At 47.2% G+C, this 19302-nt stretch overlaps 2 protein-coding genes across 2 annotated transcripts in view; both read right to left on the reverse strand.

The window, feature by feature from the left end:
* Positions 1 to 7883: 7883 nt before the first annotated feature.
* On the reverse strand, positions 7884 to 8226 carry LOC129340325 (40S ribosomal protein S28-like). Its single transcript, XM_054995051.1, has one exon. The coding sequence runs from the start codon at positions 8223 to 8225 to the stop codon at positions 8016 to 8018; it is 210 nt and encodes a 69-aa protein (XP_054851026.1). The 5' UTR covers position 8226; the 3' UTR covers positions 7884 to 8015.
* Positions 8227 to 13861: 5635 nt separating this feature from the next.
* The window catches only part of PLEK (pleckstrin), a 42087-nt gene continuing 36646 nt past the window's right edge, over positions 13862 to 19302 (reverse strand). The window contains exons 7-9 of the mRNA XM_054984367.1: positions 17472 to 17555; positions 17132 to 17201; positions 13862 to 14269 (exon numbers count right to left, since the gene is read on the reverse strand). Coding sequence (XP_054840342.1) covers positions 14130 to 14269; positions 17132 to 17201; positions 17472 to 17555 — 294 coding nt within the window. The 3' untranslated portion in view covers positions 13862 to 14129. The remainder of the gene's footprint in view (positions 14270 to 17131; positions 17202 to 17471; positions 17556 to 19302) is intronic.

A 19302-nucleotide genomic window follows, 5' to 3' on the forward strand; every position in this document is an offset into this window, starting at 1 on the left:
CTGCTGCTCTCGCCACCACCTCCTCCAGCCACCCCAGTGCCAGCATGCATGTGTGTGTAATTTTTACTTTAATAGTAGAAATAGTCTTGTGTTCTCTCTCCCTATCTGGCACCTGTGATGCTAAGCATTCTTTCTCTCATTGTACTATCAAATCTGGAATATTAACAGCAAGATTAGTGGAGAAAGACCTCCCAATTGTCATCCCTTCAGGACAAGTCACTTTGATCTTATTTTGTACCTCCATCTACACACTAAGGAAAAAATCACACTAGAAGCGCCTAATATTAATCTAGCATCATTTGTTTAGTATATGGTAGAAACCACCTACCCTAGTTTATGGAATCAGTGCCATTCAACATTCCTGTCTTTGCTTAAATTTTCATCATGGTGTTCTTAGTAATCTTTGCTTTAGTAACTATTCCTTTGATGTTGTATATTATTTTGATTAAGCCTCATGTTAGATAGTTAGATGGTTTGTGGCTGATGGTGGCGTTTACATCTGCCTTGTGAATGGGAAATGGGCTGTTCTTCATGTTGTTCTGTATTTGTTGTAGAGTGTTTTTTTAAATTATTGCCTTTGTTATTATTCCTGTATATGACTTGTCAGGGCCTGCCACAGCTGCTGCTGGGCAGGGTGCTGGGCAGTCTGCTCCTGACGTCAAAGGGGGGCCAGGGATTCTGCGGGACCCTGCTCTGTGGAAGGAGGGGAGGTATACATCACCCAGACTCCCTCTCACTCCACTTGCAGGCCTGCTCGGCCCATGCCACTCACTCCCCTTGGTGGTGGTGGTGGTGGTGGTGGTGGCGGTGGCGGTGGTGGTGGTGGTCGTCGTCGTCGTCGTCGTCGCCGTCGTCGTCGCCGCCGCCGCTGCCGCCGCCGCCGCCTCCGCCGCCGCCTCCTCCTCCATCCACTCTCCTCCTCGCCTTTGCTCTCACTCTGCTCTACTCCATCACTCCTACTCAAACCCACCACCCCAGAGCTCTTCCCAGTCAGCTTTTATAGGGCTTTCTATCACCACCCCGTCCTCCTTGCAGGTCCTGCCTGCCAGGCCACGCCCCTCCATGGCCTCCCAGCATTGGCCTGGGCTGTCTCAAGCTGTTGCAGCAGGGGTAGCTGTCTGGGCTGTCTGGATCCGCAACAGCTGCATCACGTTGGCTGGCTGCTGGGCATCTCTGGCTGAGCTGATTACTGAAGGTCGGTCCAGCTGTGGCCGCTTGGCTGGCTGCCCCGCTCTTCTCACAGAATGCCTTCAGCAGCTCCACCGGGAGGGGCTGGTTTCTGAGTGCTTCCTGAGCCAGGTTGCTGTCTTCAAACTGAGGTGGAGGCTGGGGCGTGGCTCTGAGTTGCTGTGGCTGCTTCCCCTCCTTGGCTGGTAAGGGCTCTGTTTGGGCTGCTGCTGGGTCCCTATTCTTCCTGCCTCTGTCCTCTCCCTCTGTCCTGCTCAGCCCTCTATCCTCTCCCTGGAGGGTGGGACTAGCTTGCCTCTCCCTGCCCCCTCTAGCTCTCTGGGGCCTTGGCCCTTTGCCCTCCTCCTCTGGTGTAGGCAGGTTCTGGCCCGGGCTGCTGGCTGAGGCGGCAGGACTACTGTCTTCTGGCTGCCTCCCCCTGCTTCCTCCTGTTGAGGCTGAGGCCTGTGCCTCAGACCCCGTGGTGCAGAGTGGCAAGTTGCAGTACTGCAGCCCAAGTTCTGCTCATGACCCGAGTTCGATCTTGGCAGAAGCTGGGTTCAGGTAGCCAGCTCAAGGTTGACTCAGCCTTCCATCCTTCCGAGGTCAGTAAAATGAGTACCTAGTTTCCTGGGGGTAAAGTGTAGATGACTGGGGAAGGTAATGGCAAACCACCCCGTAAAAAGTCTCCCAAGAAAATGTCATGATGTGACATCCCCCCATGGGCAAGTAATGACTCGGTGCTTGCACAGGGGAGTAGCTTTACCTTTATGACTATCTAGAGTTAGTGGACATTTTTATGCCAGAAGCTGATGAATTGTCTAAGTGGTTCTTTTGAAGTTGGTCAGGTGACATTAATTCCCCAATAGTAAAGCTGCAAGGCCCTGACCTGGATAGGCCAGGTGAGCCTCATCTTGTCAGATCTCAGAAGCTAAGCAGGGTCAGCCTCTGTTAGTAATTGGATGGGAGACGTCCAACGAAAACTAGGGTTGCAGAGGTAGGCAATGGCAAACCACTTCTGTTAGTCTCTTGCCATGAAAACCCCACCAGGGGTTGCCATAAGTCAGCTATGACTTGAGGATATTCTCCACCACCAAAGCTGCAACACAGGAGAGCTATGTGATTTTTGTCTCCCTTGTAAGTGGTCTATCTTCCCAATAACTGGAGAAAGCCCTGCCACTGGACCTTGGTACTCATAGGAAAAGATCCTTGTATAAAAGTTCACCTTGTAGTGTTGTTTTGTTTTGCTTTGCACTTTGGATGTGCTCAGAGTGTTAGCAGTTTGACTCCTTCCTTACACTGAAAGAGCAGTTTATGAATATGGAATATCACAAACCCCTTTCTCAATGTGTCATAAACACAAGACACTGTCTGGGAAGGCAGAACAGATGCCAACCACAGCTGGAGTTGGAAAATTACTAGAAGGTGTGTCGGATTGATTAGCTACCCCTCCTCGTCCTGGAGAAGCATGTAAGTAAAATAAAGAGGTCTTCCAACTTTCAGTTTCAGTTTATTCAGCTTAACAGCCCATAGGCCATACACTCTAACAAAGTTTAAGAATTAAAAATAACAGTTAAAGAAAAGGTTGCCACGTCGACAATTCAGTTTTTCAAAGGCTACTTAGTAATAATCTTAATTTTGAGGTGTCAGAAATATTTGAATGGCTCAGTAGCCATTTTTTAAAGAATGGCTAATTCATGCTTCAGTGAAAGAAGGTATAGGATAGCGAGTCAACAGCCAAAGGGCAGTCACAGAAGTGTTGGTCCAATGGTATGCTGAGGATGTGGCCCTTCATCCGGGCTGTTGGCAATGTGTTGCAACGTGCAACCATCTATGACGGCCTCAGTTTTGGGACTATCAGCATACTGAGGTAATGAAGCTGGTTGAACTGGGTAGGATATTTAATCCCCACGTAGAGCAAGGAGCATTTTCATGCTGCATTCTTTAGAACGGAGTCCCAGTCCTGCTTAAGCATCTTCTCTATAAGTAAAAGGTAAAGGTAGTCCCCTGTGTAAGCACCGAGTTATTACTGACTAGGGTTGCCAGGCCCCCTCAAGTTCCCAGTGGGGGATAGGGGCCTGGGACTTACCTTGGGGGAGAGGGAGGTGCACGCACGAGCGCGATGATGTCAGTTTGGGAGTGACGTCATCACGTGGCCCCTGGGAGCAGGGGCTCAAAAGAGGCCCAATCCACACTGAAAAGGGCCCATTTTGAGGTGCTCCTGCACTCCGCAGCACCTTGAAACGGACCCGATCTGCGGCAAAACGGGACTGAAATGAGCCCGATTTCGGCCGAAACAGCTCTGTTTAGAGACACTGCGGAGCGCAGGAGCGCTCTCGTGCTCCGCAGCAACCCCAGTCTGGGCCAAAACGGTCCAATCCCGGCAGCTGCTGTGCACGGGAGCACGCAGAGCCGCGGGGGAGCACACATGGAAGGTGCGCCCCTGCTGGTTAGGTAAGTGGGGGCGGGGTGTGGGGAACGGGGGCGGGGGATCCCCCACCCCCACTGGGGGTCTGGCATCCCTATTACTGACCCATGGGGGGGACGTTGCATCACGACATTTTCTTGGCAGACTTTTTATGCAGTGGTTTGCCATTGCCTTCCCCAGTCATCTACACTTAACCCCCTTGAAACCAGGTACTCATTTTACCAACCTCAAAAGGATGGAAGGCTGAGTCAACCTTGAGTTGGCTACCTGAACCCGGCTTCTATCAGGATCGAACTCAGGTCGTGAGCAGAGCTTGGACTGCAGCACTGCCGCTTACCACTCTGTGCCACGGGGTTTCCTCTTCTCTATAGCTAGTTCTTGTCTTTTTCCAGTTAAAGCTCTTGGGTCCCATGAACCTAATTTGTTCATTTCTGTGTCCACAGTTTTGTTCCACCTTAACCAACAGCGCTCTCGGACTGCTGATTTAGTGAAGACGGGAAGATCTTCGGAGTTTTGCAATCTGTATTTGAAATTGACTATGGCTTTCCAGATCAGTGTTGAGATTTTTGGAAGGCCCAATTCAAGTTGTGTGGCCGTGGAGGCTATACATGGTGGTAGAGCAAGTATTTTCCGGAAGAAGGTTAACTGGAGCTTGTCAAGTTGTTCTGTTGGGCCCAGGAACCAAACTGGGGAACCATATAATATGTGTGGTATTACAAGAGCCTTGTATGCCTTCAAAACTACTGGTACATATTGAGCTCCTTTACATTTCCTTAAAGCCAGTAGAGTGTTTCTGTGTAAGATGTTGAATGTGCTTGGACCAGGATAAATTTGACTGGAAGAAGATTCCTAGATATCTGAATTTGTTGACCTGTTATAATTCATATGCATTGATTTTCCATTTGTTCTTTAATCATTTGGGGGCTTTGAGAACACCATGATTTTGGATTTGTCTTCGTTTTTCTTCAGGAGTTCATTGTTACAATAGGTAATAAATACTTTGATAGGTCTTTTTAAGAATTCCTGAGTTAGTCTCCTCTACACTCTTCTGTCCTTCTGTCACTCACCTTTCTAATCAGGGCTGTTCAGGCACCGATAGCCCCTCCCGTCTGGCAATCGCAGGTCATCAAGCACTTTCCACACCTATAGTCCCCCTTAGGAAGCCTCTCCCAACTTCATTATCCCCCTCCGGAGACAGCCATCAAATCATTGTTTTTGGGGGAAAGACGTCAGTTTTGTCCCAGGATACGTTTTGCTTTATAATTGGGCTGCCCTCAACAATAGCTGTGCATGTGTTCTGGACCCTTCTACTCACCCCCAGATTACGTCTGAGCTCCCTCTTCTCCCTTCCCCATGAGATGCTGGCCGTCCCTGCTGCTACTTCCACTTCTCTCTCTAGGAGGGGCCAGTTCTGGAGTGGAATGTGATCGGAGGGAGAGCGAGTCAGTTGGTGGAGGAGAGTTGGAAGTTGACAGTTGGCGGCTGAAGAGCTGAGGGAGAGATGGCTCTGAGGGGAGAGGGAGATCTAATGTAACCCCAGGTATCAAAGGATTGGGCCTGCCCTACACAACATCTAATTAGGGCATGAGGGAGATAGAGTAGGGGTTTCTGTTTCTGTTTTATTATTCCTTCCGTTCACTGTATCTTTGCCTGTGTATAGTTAGAAGTTAAATAAATGGGTTTTGGGATTTATGAAGGAAGAAAGCTCTTCTGTTCCACATAGTCCCCCAACCGCTTGGGCCCACTAGCAGAGGAAGGGGGTTAGGAGGCTGTCCTGCCTAACCAGGACCCCATACAGGGACAGCGGTGGCAGCAAATACCCGGAGACAGGAAAGGGAGACAGCCCCTTCAGGTGCCTGGCCAGAGGTGAAAAGGGAGGAGCTTGGCCAGGTCTGTTCTCCCAGGTTGTTTCTTGAATTTCACTGTTACCCCCTCCCAATTGCTCTTTCCCATTTTGTCGAAGGCTTTCACGGCCGGAGAACGATGGTTGTTGTGGGTTTTCCGGGCTGTATTGCCGTGGTCTTGGCATTGTAGTTCCTGACGTTTTGCCAGCAGCTGTGGCTGGCATCTTCAGAGGTGTAGCACCAAAAGACAAGAGATCTCTCAGTGTCACCAAGATGCCAGCCACAGCTGCTGGCGAAACGTCAGGAACTACAATGCCAAGACCACGGCAATACAGCCCGGAAAACCCACAACAACCATCTTTCCCATTTTCCTCCCTGTTTTCTAGTTAGCTCTGTGTGTATGCTGTGTGTGTTCTCTGTATGTGTGCCTTTTACTACTCTTTTATTAAAGAGACCTTTCCCAACAACAACAACACCGTTCAGTTTACATACCGCCTTTCAGGACAACAACACCCACTCAGAGCAGTTTACTAAGTGTGTTATTGTTATCCTCATGACAATCACCCTGTGAGGTAGATGGGGATGAGAGAGCTCCAAGAAGTTGTGACTGAATCAAGGTCACCCAGCTGGCTTCAAGTGGAGTGAAGAATCAAACCCGGTTCTCCCAATTAGAGTCCTGCAGCTTTTAACTACTATACCAAACTGGGTCTCTGTTGTACAGCCGCCTGCTTACTGGAGTTTTCTAAGGGAATGATCCTGGTATATATTGGTGAAGATCTTGCAGTTACCACCTCTCTCTGCATCTCCTTGCATGCTAATTCCCACAACTCACAAGGAGGCCCCCTTTAGGGTAACAAGAGGGACGCTTCTAGGGCCCAGAATGTAGCTCTGCTGAGAATTGCACTGTATGCCATTACTCCTAAGTGCTGCAGATCTACTTGGAAGTAAGTCCTATGTTATTCAATGGGACTTGTTCCCAGGAAAGCACCCTGAAGATTGCTTTGCAAATTTCCTAAGACTTTTCTGACTTATGCTGTGGCCCATAATGATAACTCTTGCCTCTTCATTCTTATATTACTATTACTGCAACCTGATGAATCAGTTGATTCATCTAGTCCAATATCCTGTTACTCACAGTAGCCAACCTCATGCTTCTAGGAAACAGAAAAACAGGGCATGAAGTCACACATACATTCCCATTGGTATTCACGTACAGCTAAAAGGTTGCAGACTCTGCCACAATACTCATATCCAGGGCTTTTTTCCAGGGGGAACGCAGGGGAACGGAGTTCCAGCACCTCTTGAAAATGGTCACATGGCTGGTGGCCCCGCCCCCTGATCTCCAGGCAGAGGGGAGTTTAGATTGCCCTCCGCACCATGCGGTGCAGAGGGCAATCTAAACTCCCCTCTGTCTGGAGATCGGGGGGGGGCACCAGCCATGTGACCATTTTCTCCGAGGGCAACCCACTGAGTCCCACCACCTCTTATCCCAGAAAAAAAGCCCTTCTCATATCTACTCTGCTGTCAGACATAGGCATGAAACAATGTCCTGTATGACTAGATGGTCACGTAGAGTTGCCAACCTCCATGTGGGGACTGGAATTACAACTGATCTCCAGACTACAGAGATCACCCTGTGATCCCTGCTGACCGCCCTCTCCTCTTCAAACCCCATCTTCCTCAGGCTCCACCTCCCCGCCCCAAATCTCTAGAATTTTCCCAACCAGGAGCGGACAACACTAAGGTGAGGTAAGAGTAGTGTTTTCTTTAAGGCGAGGAAACCAGTTCTGAAGCAATGCAACAACTAGATGACATGGGCACACAGACAGCAATTTTGCTTTTTTACAGTTTTTGGCCACAGCAACTTTTCAAGAACTCTGAGGATATGACAGTGAGTAGTAAAAAAGTAGGACGAGTTCCTGCTTGCATGGTTAGCAATATTGCAACATGTTTTTAGATAGATGGGCCTTGTCAGTAGAGTAACATCCGCCCAGCAGTTATCACAAAGACAATGGCTGAGCCTGCAAGCTTTATCTTCCTCTTCTTGCTTCCCTTTTAGACACAGAACCAACTTACCCCAACAGGGTTCTGTCATCACAGATGAGTTACAGGAAGGACTTGCCATGAGTAGATTTCCAAAGAATGTGAACTGTTTTTGACTTGTATGTTACTGCTCCACTCAGCTACACTGGGAGCCTTCCTCCAATATCAGAGGACTAACCCAAGAAGCATGTAGGCACTATGAAAAGATCACGTTCAACACGTGGAAGTCTGGCAGGCTCAGAGGAGGGATAGGTAGCTACGATCCTGCTGATAGTGTGATCCAGCTCAAGGGTTGCCAATAGCCAGGAGAGAAAAAAAAGTCCTGTCTCTTTTATTAGAAGCTTAGAGCCAAGCTACGCCTTACCCAGGTTGGACACTTGTCAGCTTACCTCAAGTTTTTTTTTTTTTTTGAAGGGACATAGACACTTTATTCAATTGCATCCAAAGTCTCAGCCATCGGCTGGAAGGCAGCGACAGGTCACGCTCAAGGATTCAGAGGCCACAAGGGTGGGGGTACGGCAGGAAGGGACGGATCAGCACAAGCGGCGAGCCTCCCGCTCAGATTCCAGCAGCGTCAGCACATCTCCTTCCCGGACGGGGCCTTTCACATTGCGGATGATGGAGCGGCTAGTGTCATCCATGCATTCCACTTGGACCTGCGTGCACTGGCCTTGGGAGCCGGTCCGGCCGAGCACTTTGGTGACCCAGGCCAGCTTGATGGGCTGCATGTGGCTGGTGTCCATGGTGGAGAGGAGGCGACTGAAGGGGCAGCTTCCCTCAAGTTTTGATGGGAAATGTAGGCGTCCTGGTTTTACAGCTTGGCTCTCCACTACAGCTGCAAGACCAGGACGCCTACATTTCCCAACAAAACTTGAGGGAAGCTGACAAGTGTCCAACCTGTGTCAGGCATCACTTGTAGCTTGGCTCTTAGTAAGATTCTATTTACCATGTGGTGTTACGTCCCTCTCTGCCAGGCAAAGCTTCCGCTACCCATATTCACCCGTTAGGCTTCTGTTAAAGGGACAGGACACTTTTCTCCAGGCAGTTGACAACTGTCACTCACAACTGTCCTTCCAGTTCCAGTAACCTTTTTTGGCATAATAAAAGTGTCGAGAAAGCAATGGCAATACAGTTCAATTTGCCAATTTGTCGAAACAAGGGCAAAATAAATTACAGGTGGTTGTAACTCTAATGACTAATAAAAAAAAAGAATAACAGTAAACCTCCCCCCCCTCCCCAGGAACCTGACAATAACTGTCTTTTCTTTGCAAAGAGTACATGAATAAGGTCCCTCTTCAGAGGAGGACTGTGGCATGGCAGCAGAGTCGCCAACCTCCAGATGGAGCCTGCAGATCTCCCAGAATGACAAGTGAACTCCAGGAGAGATCACTTCTCCTGGGAAAAGCGGTGGCTTTGGAGGGGGGACTGTATGGTCTTATATCCTGGCTGAGGTCCTTCCCTTCAACCCCTAAAATCTCCAGGAATCCCCCAACGCAGAGTTAAAATTGAGCATGGGAGGGAATCTATTCACCTATCCCACCGCTTCTCCTTTTTCCCCCTCATTGGAGATTCAAAGTGTCGGAACCAATTATGGTTGTAAGTATAACATTTTGATTGGAGGTTCTATGATACAAATTATTGGATCGATAGCTTATTTTGCTGTGGTTTGTTATAGAATTAATGGCCTGAAGAAGAAATTATATTTGAAACGAGCCAATAACAAAGAGGCCGGCAAAGCTCGTTGCCAACAGCAGTGATTGTCAACTACAGTGGATGCGGCGCTGCGGTCTCCCTTGAACTGCGTGGCTGCCGCTTGTAACTCGCAGCAGACTACAAACGCCAACCCTCAGATACTTCACCTTCGTTCTACGGGGGATTTGGCTGCTCTTCAGTCTTTATTCCAGGACTGGTTGGTTATCACCCATTTGGGTTCAAAATAGACCGGGACTACATTGTATGCCTATTGGGACTTTTCTATATTGTATATTCTGAACAAAGTTTTTTGTCAACTTCCTTGAGCTTGGTTGCTCTCCTTTTTCTTGGGGAAGCAGGATTGCCAACTTCCAGCTACAACCTGGGGATCTCCTGGATTTAAAACGGATCACCGGACTACAGAGAGCAGTAGTATAGTGGTTAAGTGGCTGAGCTGTGAATCAGCACTCTGCTGCTTTGACTTGCGCTACTGCCATGCGCTCAGCACCTGGCCTTGGGTAAGCCGCTCCTCTCAGCCCAAATAAGGGACTCCTCCAGATAGGAACCAAAAGGAGAAAGGCACAGCCTGTCAGAGGGACTACAATGTATACTATAATTTTTTCACAAATTTTATATAAAGTGCAAAAAGTGCTCAATATGAAAATGATCACAATTATAAATACGTACTACAATAATTATATACAGAACGCTTATATACAGAAGAGGTCCAACAATCAATCACACCACTGGTAAAAGTAAAGCAAGGTAATTTTTCAAGGTAATTATGCAATCCTGAAACAGTTTATAGTCTTATGTTTTCTTAATATTTCTTCTTGCAGATGTGGAAAAGTGCTTCTGTTGTCAAGTAGTTACAGGAAGGCCGGAAGGGGAACCTTCTTGTCCAAGATATAATAAGTCAATAAAGCTCTTATTCAAGCCACAAATATGGCTGTATTTGAATGTGCCAGCATTATAATCCCGTTTCGTGCGAAACACTTTTTCAAAAGCTCATTTTGACCGCAACAATCGATCAATCACTATAACAAACAGTTTCCAGTAGGTGTCATTCTTGACGGACAATTGCCATCGAGAATGACACCTAGCAGGCCTCTGAATTAAGAGGCAACCCTGCAGACAGGTGGGGGAAGGTTATCTGGCATAATGCCGGGTGGTGTGAATAGTCTGTCCCTCCTTCGTCGCTCTAATAATCACTAATGATATGAAATCATAAGCCGCTCAATCTAATGCTACCTTTCCGCAGACCTTTCAACTCCTCTGATAAGTAAATATTCCCCCAAACCTACGCTATTCCCCATTTTCTAGCTATATTCCTAGGACTCTTGTACGCTTGCCAACATATATGTCTTTGCATTGATCTATTTGTATGTAATACATGTTTCCTCTTCATTAAAAACTACCTTTATTTTGGAAAACACCCATCTTGTTGGCATCCTTGGGGGAGGGAGCCCATAAAAATTGGTGGAGAATCTCGTTCGTTACTGCACCCTCCTTGCTCGATAATTTCCCCAATTTGCAAGGTGTCTCATCCGGGTAACAGTGGATGGGGGCAAGAGGAACCTGCCCAGGCCAATGACAGCTTTCCTCCAATCCACAGAAAATCCAGAGAGTGGGCCCATCACTCTAGCCACGAGGACATACCGATTCTCTGTACTGTTTCTTACCAGATAGGGATGAGATCCCCAATTTTTAATATGATCACACATTTCCCCCAATGCATGGGGGGTGAAATAGCATGTAAACGTGTTGCTTCTACAGCTGCAGCTACTGCCATACTATGGTTGCTTTGCCTTGCAAAGGTGAAGCCTCCATCAGGGATGTGAGTCATGTGACTAGTGGTCCCAGTTTAAGTAGCTTGTTAACCCCAGGGGCATTGTCAGCACACGGGGAAGTGGGGCACCTGCCAGGGACCATGCTGCTGACTCCCTACTCCCATGTCTCCTCTGTTGCCTGCTCACAAACCCTTCCGCTGCCTGCTTGTGTGTGCTTTGTCCTCTCTGCTCCCAGCTGCATACGCTTCCTCACGTGGCTGGAGAAGGACATGTGGGTGGTACACCCAGCATCAGCGTTCCTGGTGGTCATGGTAGGGGCACTCCCAGTTGCACCCAGTACCATTGGGGAAAGGGGGCGCAGACTGTGGGCAGCAGTGTGTGCATGTGGTGGGAGTTCTTGCAAGTGGGCAAAGGAAGGGAGCACAGGCAGGTAGGGGCACGTTGGTGGGAGGGCAAGAGGGAGAACCTAGTAGTAGGCAATGGTTTCCGCTCCCAGCCTCTGCCCCCTGCTGCCTCTTATCTGGCAGGTGGGGGGGAGAAGGTGCGTGGAATGGGTCTGGAAGCTCTGGAGTGCACTCCTGCATGCTCCAGAACCTTCATTGTTGTACTGGGAATGACATTCCCAACATGACAATGGAGACTTCAGAGAGTATGGCCGTCATCACACAGTCATAAATTTAGCGCCAAACTAGCGCCATCTCCCGCTGAATTCTCACCTTATTCCGTCTCTCTTGCGATTTCGCCATCCTCCCCAATTCACACTTTGTGACTCTTTATGTCATCTTTATCCACTTCCATGTGAATGCCCTGGATCAACTATGAACGCTTTGCAACACCAAAACGCTCAGTCTCCCCAGTCATCTGTCTCACCTAACACTGATTCTCCTGCCCTACACTCCCACAAGCCCCAGCGCGACCCGCAATTAAGCCTCAAAGTATTTTTTAAAAAAAAACGTCAGCCTTATAGCGCTATAGCGCTATAGCACTAGTCTGCCATGAGCGGGATACCTCTGCTACCTCTCAAGGTTGGCTTTTGGGTTGGCCCAGCACAACATTGGTATAATAGAAGAGTGATATAGTGCAAATATGCAAAAAAAAATTTTTTTTAAGGGTGGGATTTTTAGGGCCCCGTTTTCAGAGGCACTTTGACTGACCGTCAAATTGCGCTTTTCTCTTTTAATGTGATTGACTGGAAGCACAAGCAGTCATCAAAAGATGGGAGAATCAATGTATTGTCGAAGGCTTTCACGGCCGGAGAACGATGGTTGTTGTGGGTTTTCCGGGCTGTATTGCTGTGGTCTTGGCATTGTAGTTCCTGACGTTTCGCCAGCAGCTGTGGCTGGCATCTTCAGAGGTGTAGCACCAAAAGACAGAGATCTCTCAGTGACACGGAGAGATCTCTGTCTTTTGGTGCTAAACCGTTTCGCCAGCAGCTGTGGCTGGCATCTTCAGAGGTGTAGCACCAAAAGACAGAGATCTCTCAGTGACACGGAGAGATCTCTGTCTTTTGGTGCTAAACCTCTGAAGATGCCAGCCACAGCTGCTGGCGAAACGTCAGGAACTACAATGCCAAGACCACGGCAATACAGCCCAGAAAACCCACAACAACCATCAGATGGGAGAATCCATTCTAATAACGATAACAGAAGAAATGATTTCTAGTGCAAAACTGACGAAATAAGGACCCATGTGACGACGGCCTATGTGTTCAAGATAATTACCCCCCCCCCCCACACACACACCCAAGACACCCCCCATCCCTGATATGGACCCCAGGGGACCTGGAAACCTTATAGTGGGTAGAGGGGGCTTGATTCTGTTTGATTCCAACAATTGCACCAAAAAAGCGTATTTTATAATAAAAGGAAAGGCTGACAGCAGGTAGAGGTTTAAACATTCATTGCTGGAGTTTCTAAAAGTCATCTTTGCCGGGTTTGCCAATGGCAAAAAGGCACATATTAGTAAGGTGTGTATATTGGAGCAGGAAAGTCTCTTTGCGTTACAGTTCTGTTCAAAATAACAAGCTGCCCGCTATTTATTATGTGGCCTATTTTAATCACCACCATGATGTTGGCTAAGAAAAACCCCTTATATTGTAAAAATTAATCACTTTGTCTCTCATTTGCTTACCCAAAACTAAATAAATAAACAAGAGACGGCAGAAAAAGTGAGTTAACCCCTCCTCAAAATATGTTTCCATAACAACAGCAATCCCGGCTTTGGTCTGTGCCCATCTCTGTCAGTACAACAGGATTTCAGCTAACTTCAGTAGGGTATCTAAATAGATATGGGGAGCACTTGGAAATCAAAGTTCTTTATGCAACACACTTTTTTTCTTTTTCAATGAGATCATGTGCATAATCTTTTCTTTTTCAATGTGCATAATCTTTTCTTTTTCAACAAGATCACCAGCATATCTTCGGGACCGCCTCTCCCTGTACGTTCCCCGGAGATCGCTTCGATCAGCGAATAAATATTTACTTGTGGTCCCCGGCCCTAAGGAAGCCCGCCTCACTTCAACCAGGGCCAGGGCCTTTTCAGTCCTGGCCCCAGCCTGGTGGAACGCTCTGTCAATGGAAACCCGGGCCCAGCGGGACATATTATCGTTCCGCCGGGCCTGTAAGACAGAGCTGTTCCGCCAGGCGTTCGGTGATTGAAGGGGACGGTGCCATGTTGGCCTCCCACCTTTGGGGTGGGGGAGGGTTCTCCCCACCACTGCACTTTGTTAATTTGTTTTATTGTTTGTATATTGATTTTAGTTCTTGTTTTTATCAATTTTAACTGTTTACCGCCCAGAGCCCCTGAGGATGGGCGGTATATAAATTGAAATATAAATAAAAATAAATAAATAAAAAATAACAAGTCTTACTTAAGGTTTATTCATGCAACCACATCACAGTTGCCCTACTTCGCTTGGTGATAAGTAAAACGGGTTACCAAACATTTGGGTTACACCATTTTTTATTCAACTTGGGGTGATGGTTACAGAAAGGCAATAGATATATTAAGTATTGGTGCATTAAATATTATGCAGATTGTAGGCCAGACTATTGGCAGAGGGGAAAAGGTGAACCTGGAAACATCCTGAAATCCATGTTGCAGAGAACACTAAAGAAATTTTTAAACAAAACAAAGTTTTCTTTGCTTCAGTGGGTGGCTTCGTTATTACTTTCCAGTCCTAGAAACAATCTGAATGGCCTTGATCCATTCTGTACGCTCTGCAGAAGTAGCTGCTTGCAGCAAGAAGTGAACTTCATTGGCAGTGATGATTTCAAACAGGTTCCCCTCCACTTCGTGTTTCTTTCCTAACAGTGAGATGGAAAAAGAAGCAAGTGAGGAATGGAAATAATGTTGAGAGGGAAAAGCTTTCTGAACCAGTTCTTTGGTTCTGCAGCCGAGAATTCTTTTAATTTTGACATGATGGTTATAAGCATGATGGTCCAGAAAGCATTCTGGAGTCTGGACTCAAAGCTAAAATACAATAAGCTTTATTACCTAGTGTGTTGGAAGTGCTTTGATCCTAGTTTCCAAGAATGGGTGGAAAGCTCTAACATGAATGCTCCCAGACTCATAAAGAAATTCCATGAACTGTATCTTGACAAACCTTGACCCCTTTGCGAAGAGGAGAAGCTCTTTGAGGGGGGCAGAATGTCATGTCTGTCTGTCTACCTACATGCCGTGATTGTGTTGCTGACATTTATTGTTTACTACTGCTGCCATTATGCTAAAGCCATGCTACTGTGTTAATATGTATTAATTAATATGCACTCTCTTTCTGCATAACTTTAGTGCAGGCGTTACTGAGGACCCAAGCAAGGGCCTCTCCCTTATCTTATGAGAAATATGCACGTCTCGTCTAGCTGTAACCTTGAAATGTATAAATGCCAGTTTCAGCTACTCTCCCCAGATGCTGGGAATAAGTTGTTGCCTATCTGATTCATAGTCATAACTAAGTTGATTCTCACAGAAACTGTGTAAGCTTGCACGCCAAAACTCTAACTGTTGTCTAAAGCGTGGGAAAATGAAGTATAACAGAGATTGCCTGATCTGAATTGTCACTTCTGTCAAACTCTGTGATGGAGTGCAGACCTGAACTGTATGGATTCTTATGGAACCAACGCGTGTTCACTACAGATGGGCTTGAGGGATCCACCTGCCAGGGACTGACAGTCAGTCTGAACACACACACACACACACACACACACACAAAAGCCTCTCCTTCACCTGGATTTTGGAAGAATTAGGGTTACAGCAAGAAGTCTTGTGGCACATTGAAGACTGACAAGATTTTATCGCAGCACAAGCCTTCATACAATAGAGCCACACTCCTTGGGTGCTTTCTAGGCATATAGATGCATATGAAGAAAAACATTATAAACATCAGCAGGGTCAAAGCAGCTTCCAAATATAATCAAGAAAAGAGACCATACACAACAGTCAACCACTCTCCACCTGCAATGGCTGAACAAACCCCAATCCAGGTGGAACAACAATGTGGAATTTCTCAGCCATCACGGGAGTTGACTAGTTTAGTCAAACTGCAGCTGATGCGAAGGGTCTCTCTGTTTTCCTTGATCACATTTGGATTTTACATCATCATATGTTGCCCCCTACTTCCTGCATTTCACGGCTCCGTGATCCTGTCCTCTATTTTTGTTTGCTTCATTCACTCCTTTAAATGGCTGCGAAGTGGGTTCTTGCCTATGAAAATCTATGCTGGAATGAAGTCTTTTAAGGGGTCACACAAGACTCCTGTTTATTTTTGCCAGGGTTACAGAATCAGAACAGTGTATTTTTCATAATCTGAGGGGACAATATTAAACCTTGAAGGGTTCTTATCTAAGATTATAGATCAAAGGCTTGCCCGGAGAGAAGCCAGTAGTGATCTCCTGAAGCCAAATCTGAGATTTTCCAAGACAAGGAAGGGGACATCTGGATTATAGTGACTCTTCAATCTAGGGCTGCCAACCTCCAGGTGAAGCCTGGAGATCTACAAGAATTACAAGAAATCTCATATTATAGAGGTCAGTTCCCCTGGAGAAAATGGCTGGTTTGGAGTGTGGACTTTACAGCATTGTATCCTACTGAGGACTCCACTCCCCAAACCTTGTTTTCTTTCCACTACAAAAATCACCTGGAATTTTCCAACCTAGAACTGGCAAGGCTACACATCAAGGTACTTCCTTCTGAAGTCATTTTTCTACTTTAACTACACCACATCAATGTAGTTCTCCTTAAGTTTTGGGATGTGATACTTAGAGCCAAGCTACAAGTGACTCCTGACACAGGTTGGACACTTGTCAGCTTCCCTCAAGTTTTGACGGGAAATGTAGGCGTCCTGGTTTTACAGCTTGGCTCTCAATTACAGCTGCAAGACCAGGATGCCTACATTTCCCAACAAAACTTGAGGGAAGCTGACAAGTGTCCAACCTGTGTCAGGCGTCACTTGTAGCTTGGCTCTTAGAAACCTTTAACCCTCTCTCAGATTGTATTTGTGCTATACTGATAATGGAGGATAAAACGGAGGGAGAAAAGTCTATTGTGTGATTGAGCCAATCTTATTTTTACATTCAGGCTGAGGAAAGAACAAATGTCAGCCTCTTGTATGGAGACGATCTCTGGAATTAGGAAATCACAAACTGGGAGTTAGTATGGCTTGAAGCAATCCAAATCATGTCTATGAAACAAAAGTCTGCCATCTCAGACTACAAATCACCTTTCACTTATTCATGTTTTCTGCCTAGCCAAAACTCATTCAGATGGCTGACTTCCAACATTTCTCTCTCTTTTAGCTGCCTTGAGCAGAGAGGGCAAGAATGCTTATAAGCCGCCATCTGAAAAGATATTTGGGTTGCCAGCTCTGGCGTGGGAACTCCTAGAAATCTGGGGACAGTGTCTGAGAAGGGCAGAGTTTGGGGACGGGAAGGAACTCAGTGATGACGTGATGCCCTGGAAAACAGCCATTTTCTCCAGGGAGACTGATCTCTGTAGTCTGGAGATCAGTTGCTGATTTATATGCCAGCTTGATTGAAATAGCATTGGAAGCCCCAATTCTGGTATCAGTAGCCTGAGCACTTGGTTTACGTCCAGGTACTGAATGTGTGAGGAATAGTTCCACATGAGTCAATGTGCATTGGGAGTGTGACCGCCCATGCGCTCTTGCATACCATTGGGGTTATCTTCAACGGCAGTCACCACACATCCCCTCAGGTGAATGGCTCCTAGTGGCTCTTCTCCCTAAAAGGAATTCAAAACAAAAGCGTTGTTACCATGACTCAGTTCTGCAGCCATTTCGGCTAGCTGTAAGAAGTAATCCACAAATGCAGGCGCGATGCTCCATAGGGGTGTATATTGGAATATTGTTGGAAGCCACCCTGAACCCGCTCACGGGAAGGGCTGGGTATAAGTCAGATAAAATGAATAAAAACAAAATAAATAGACAGCTGCATTTCTAATGGGATTTTCAGGGCAATTCTTTGGCCGAACCACCGACCAACGGACTCTTACCCCAGCAGGGTCATAGTAATGGATGTAAGCCGGATCCTCCCTCAGTACAAACTTCCGCACTTTCCAGTTCTTCCTCCGGTGTCCCTAAATAAACAGAGTGAATGGATTGTATCAATTTTCCACTGTATAAAAAAGATGGAAAACTACAATGGAACAGGCCTCTTTTAGGAGAACATGAGGGCAGGCTGTGACTCATGAAACCGGATACCCCAATAAATAAGCCTGCTCTTAAGGTTCTACATCTCATTAAAGACACTTCTACTAGTTTTAGTAGAGTTAGATACTGATCACTAAGCCAGCCAGTGGCTACCTGAGCCCCTGAGGGGGCAGGTGTGATGTGGGTGTCAGCTGCAACTACCAATCTTGTTCTTCTTTCTCCCTCTGCCATGGGAAGGCAGGACTATGGGGCAGTTGGGGGCCTGCCCAAACCATGGCCGGGCAGCTGCCTCAGATGCCCTGTAGCTAAGACTGCCCCTGAGGCAAGCGGTAACCAGTCCAATAGAAGCAGCCAGAGTACGGCAAGATCCTCCTATGAATTGCAAGTTACTATAATAATAACTAACTTGCTATAATAAATAATAACTATAATTTCTATAACTAAGAAATTGAGTTGGAGGGAAAGCTCATATGTTCCCCCAGTTATGCTCTGAGTGGCTCCCCCAGTCATGTGCCTCTGCTGGGGTTGGAGGGGGGGAAGCTGTTCTTTCTTGATCGATCATTTGCAGATTGCTTGTGGAAGAAGGGCTGAGCCCTATCAGTAGGGGTCCCAGGGATTCCCCTGGTGGGGGCCGGGGATACCCTGCTTCCAGCCTCCACTCCCACTCTGATGGAAATGGGCCCAGGAGTCCTGAAGCATGCTCCAAAGCATTCCATTGTCATGCTGGGAATGACGTAGGGTTACCAGTCCCTCACTGGCTGGCAGGGGGAAAGGCAGGGGAACGGGCCTCCCGGGCGTGCTCCCAGCTGGTGTGGCATGCACCCACGCTCCACAATGGGCTCACTTGGGGCCTATATTGGCCTGCTGTGAAGCACAGGAGCGCTCCAGGGCCCACCTGAGGGGAGCGACCTCAGCAAGGTATAATGCCGAAGGGTCCACCCTCCAAAGCAGCCATTTTCTCTGCAGTATGGAGATCAACTATTTTTCTGGAGACTTCCAGGCCCTACCTAGAGGTTAAATGGACAAAGCTGCTCTAGTAGCAATTTATCAAAAAGATTCTATTTATATAAAGTACTAGGTGCTCAATAAATCAACCATGAAATACACAGTTGTTTCGTTCACATCCACAATTCATGCAACAATTTTACATAGTATACAAATGTACATTCCTCGTGCAAAAGAAAGTTGAGCTGAAGCTGCCTGCAAGTCCAAGAGTCGCCAAAAGTCTAAATTACAAATTCACAACCGGAGCGCATTCTCTCTTCCTCGTCCAAAGGTGACTGTAGATCCAGACCACGGCTTTGAACGCTCTTGAAAAAGATCTTACGAAACAGGAGTACAGCTAGCCCCCCATTGAGCATTCCTGGTGGTTGTGGTATCTTCCCCTGAACACTCTGGATCCCATCCTATGGATTCTCCCAACCGGGAGGTGGTGGCTGTGCCGGCTCCTGCCGTGGTCTGGATCTACAGAGTAGCTGTGTCCATTTAAGTTGCTGTTTGGTGCCCTTTCAGAATGCTTAGGTCTTCAAGATCTTACTGCCGTAGGTCATTTTTTCCACTGTGTACAGTATACTATGCGGTGCCCCCTTTATATATCCCACCTGGAGGTTGGCAGCCCTAGTCCCAAGGGCAGGTTACACATTGATTATGTCATACCAATATTGACAACCGCAG

The sequence above is a fragment of the Eublepharis macularius genome, chromosome 1 (assembly GCF_028583425.1).
Source record: "Eublepharis macularius isolate TG4126 chromosome 1, MPM_Emac_v1.0, whole genome shotgun sequence".
Lineage (NCBI taxonomy): Eukaryota > Metazoa > Chordata > Lepidosauria > Squamata > Eublepharidae > Eublepharis > Eublepharis macularius.

What these genes read in the sequence shown, in the direction of transcription:
- LOC129340325 (XM_054995051.1), bottom strand. Translation starts at nt 8,225, where the DNA reads ATGGACACCAGCCACATGCAGCCCATCAAGCTGGCCTGGGTCACCAAA.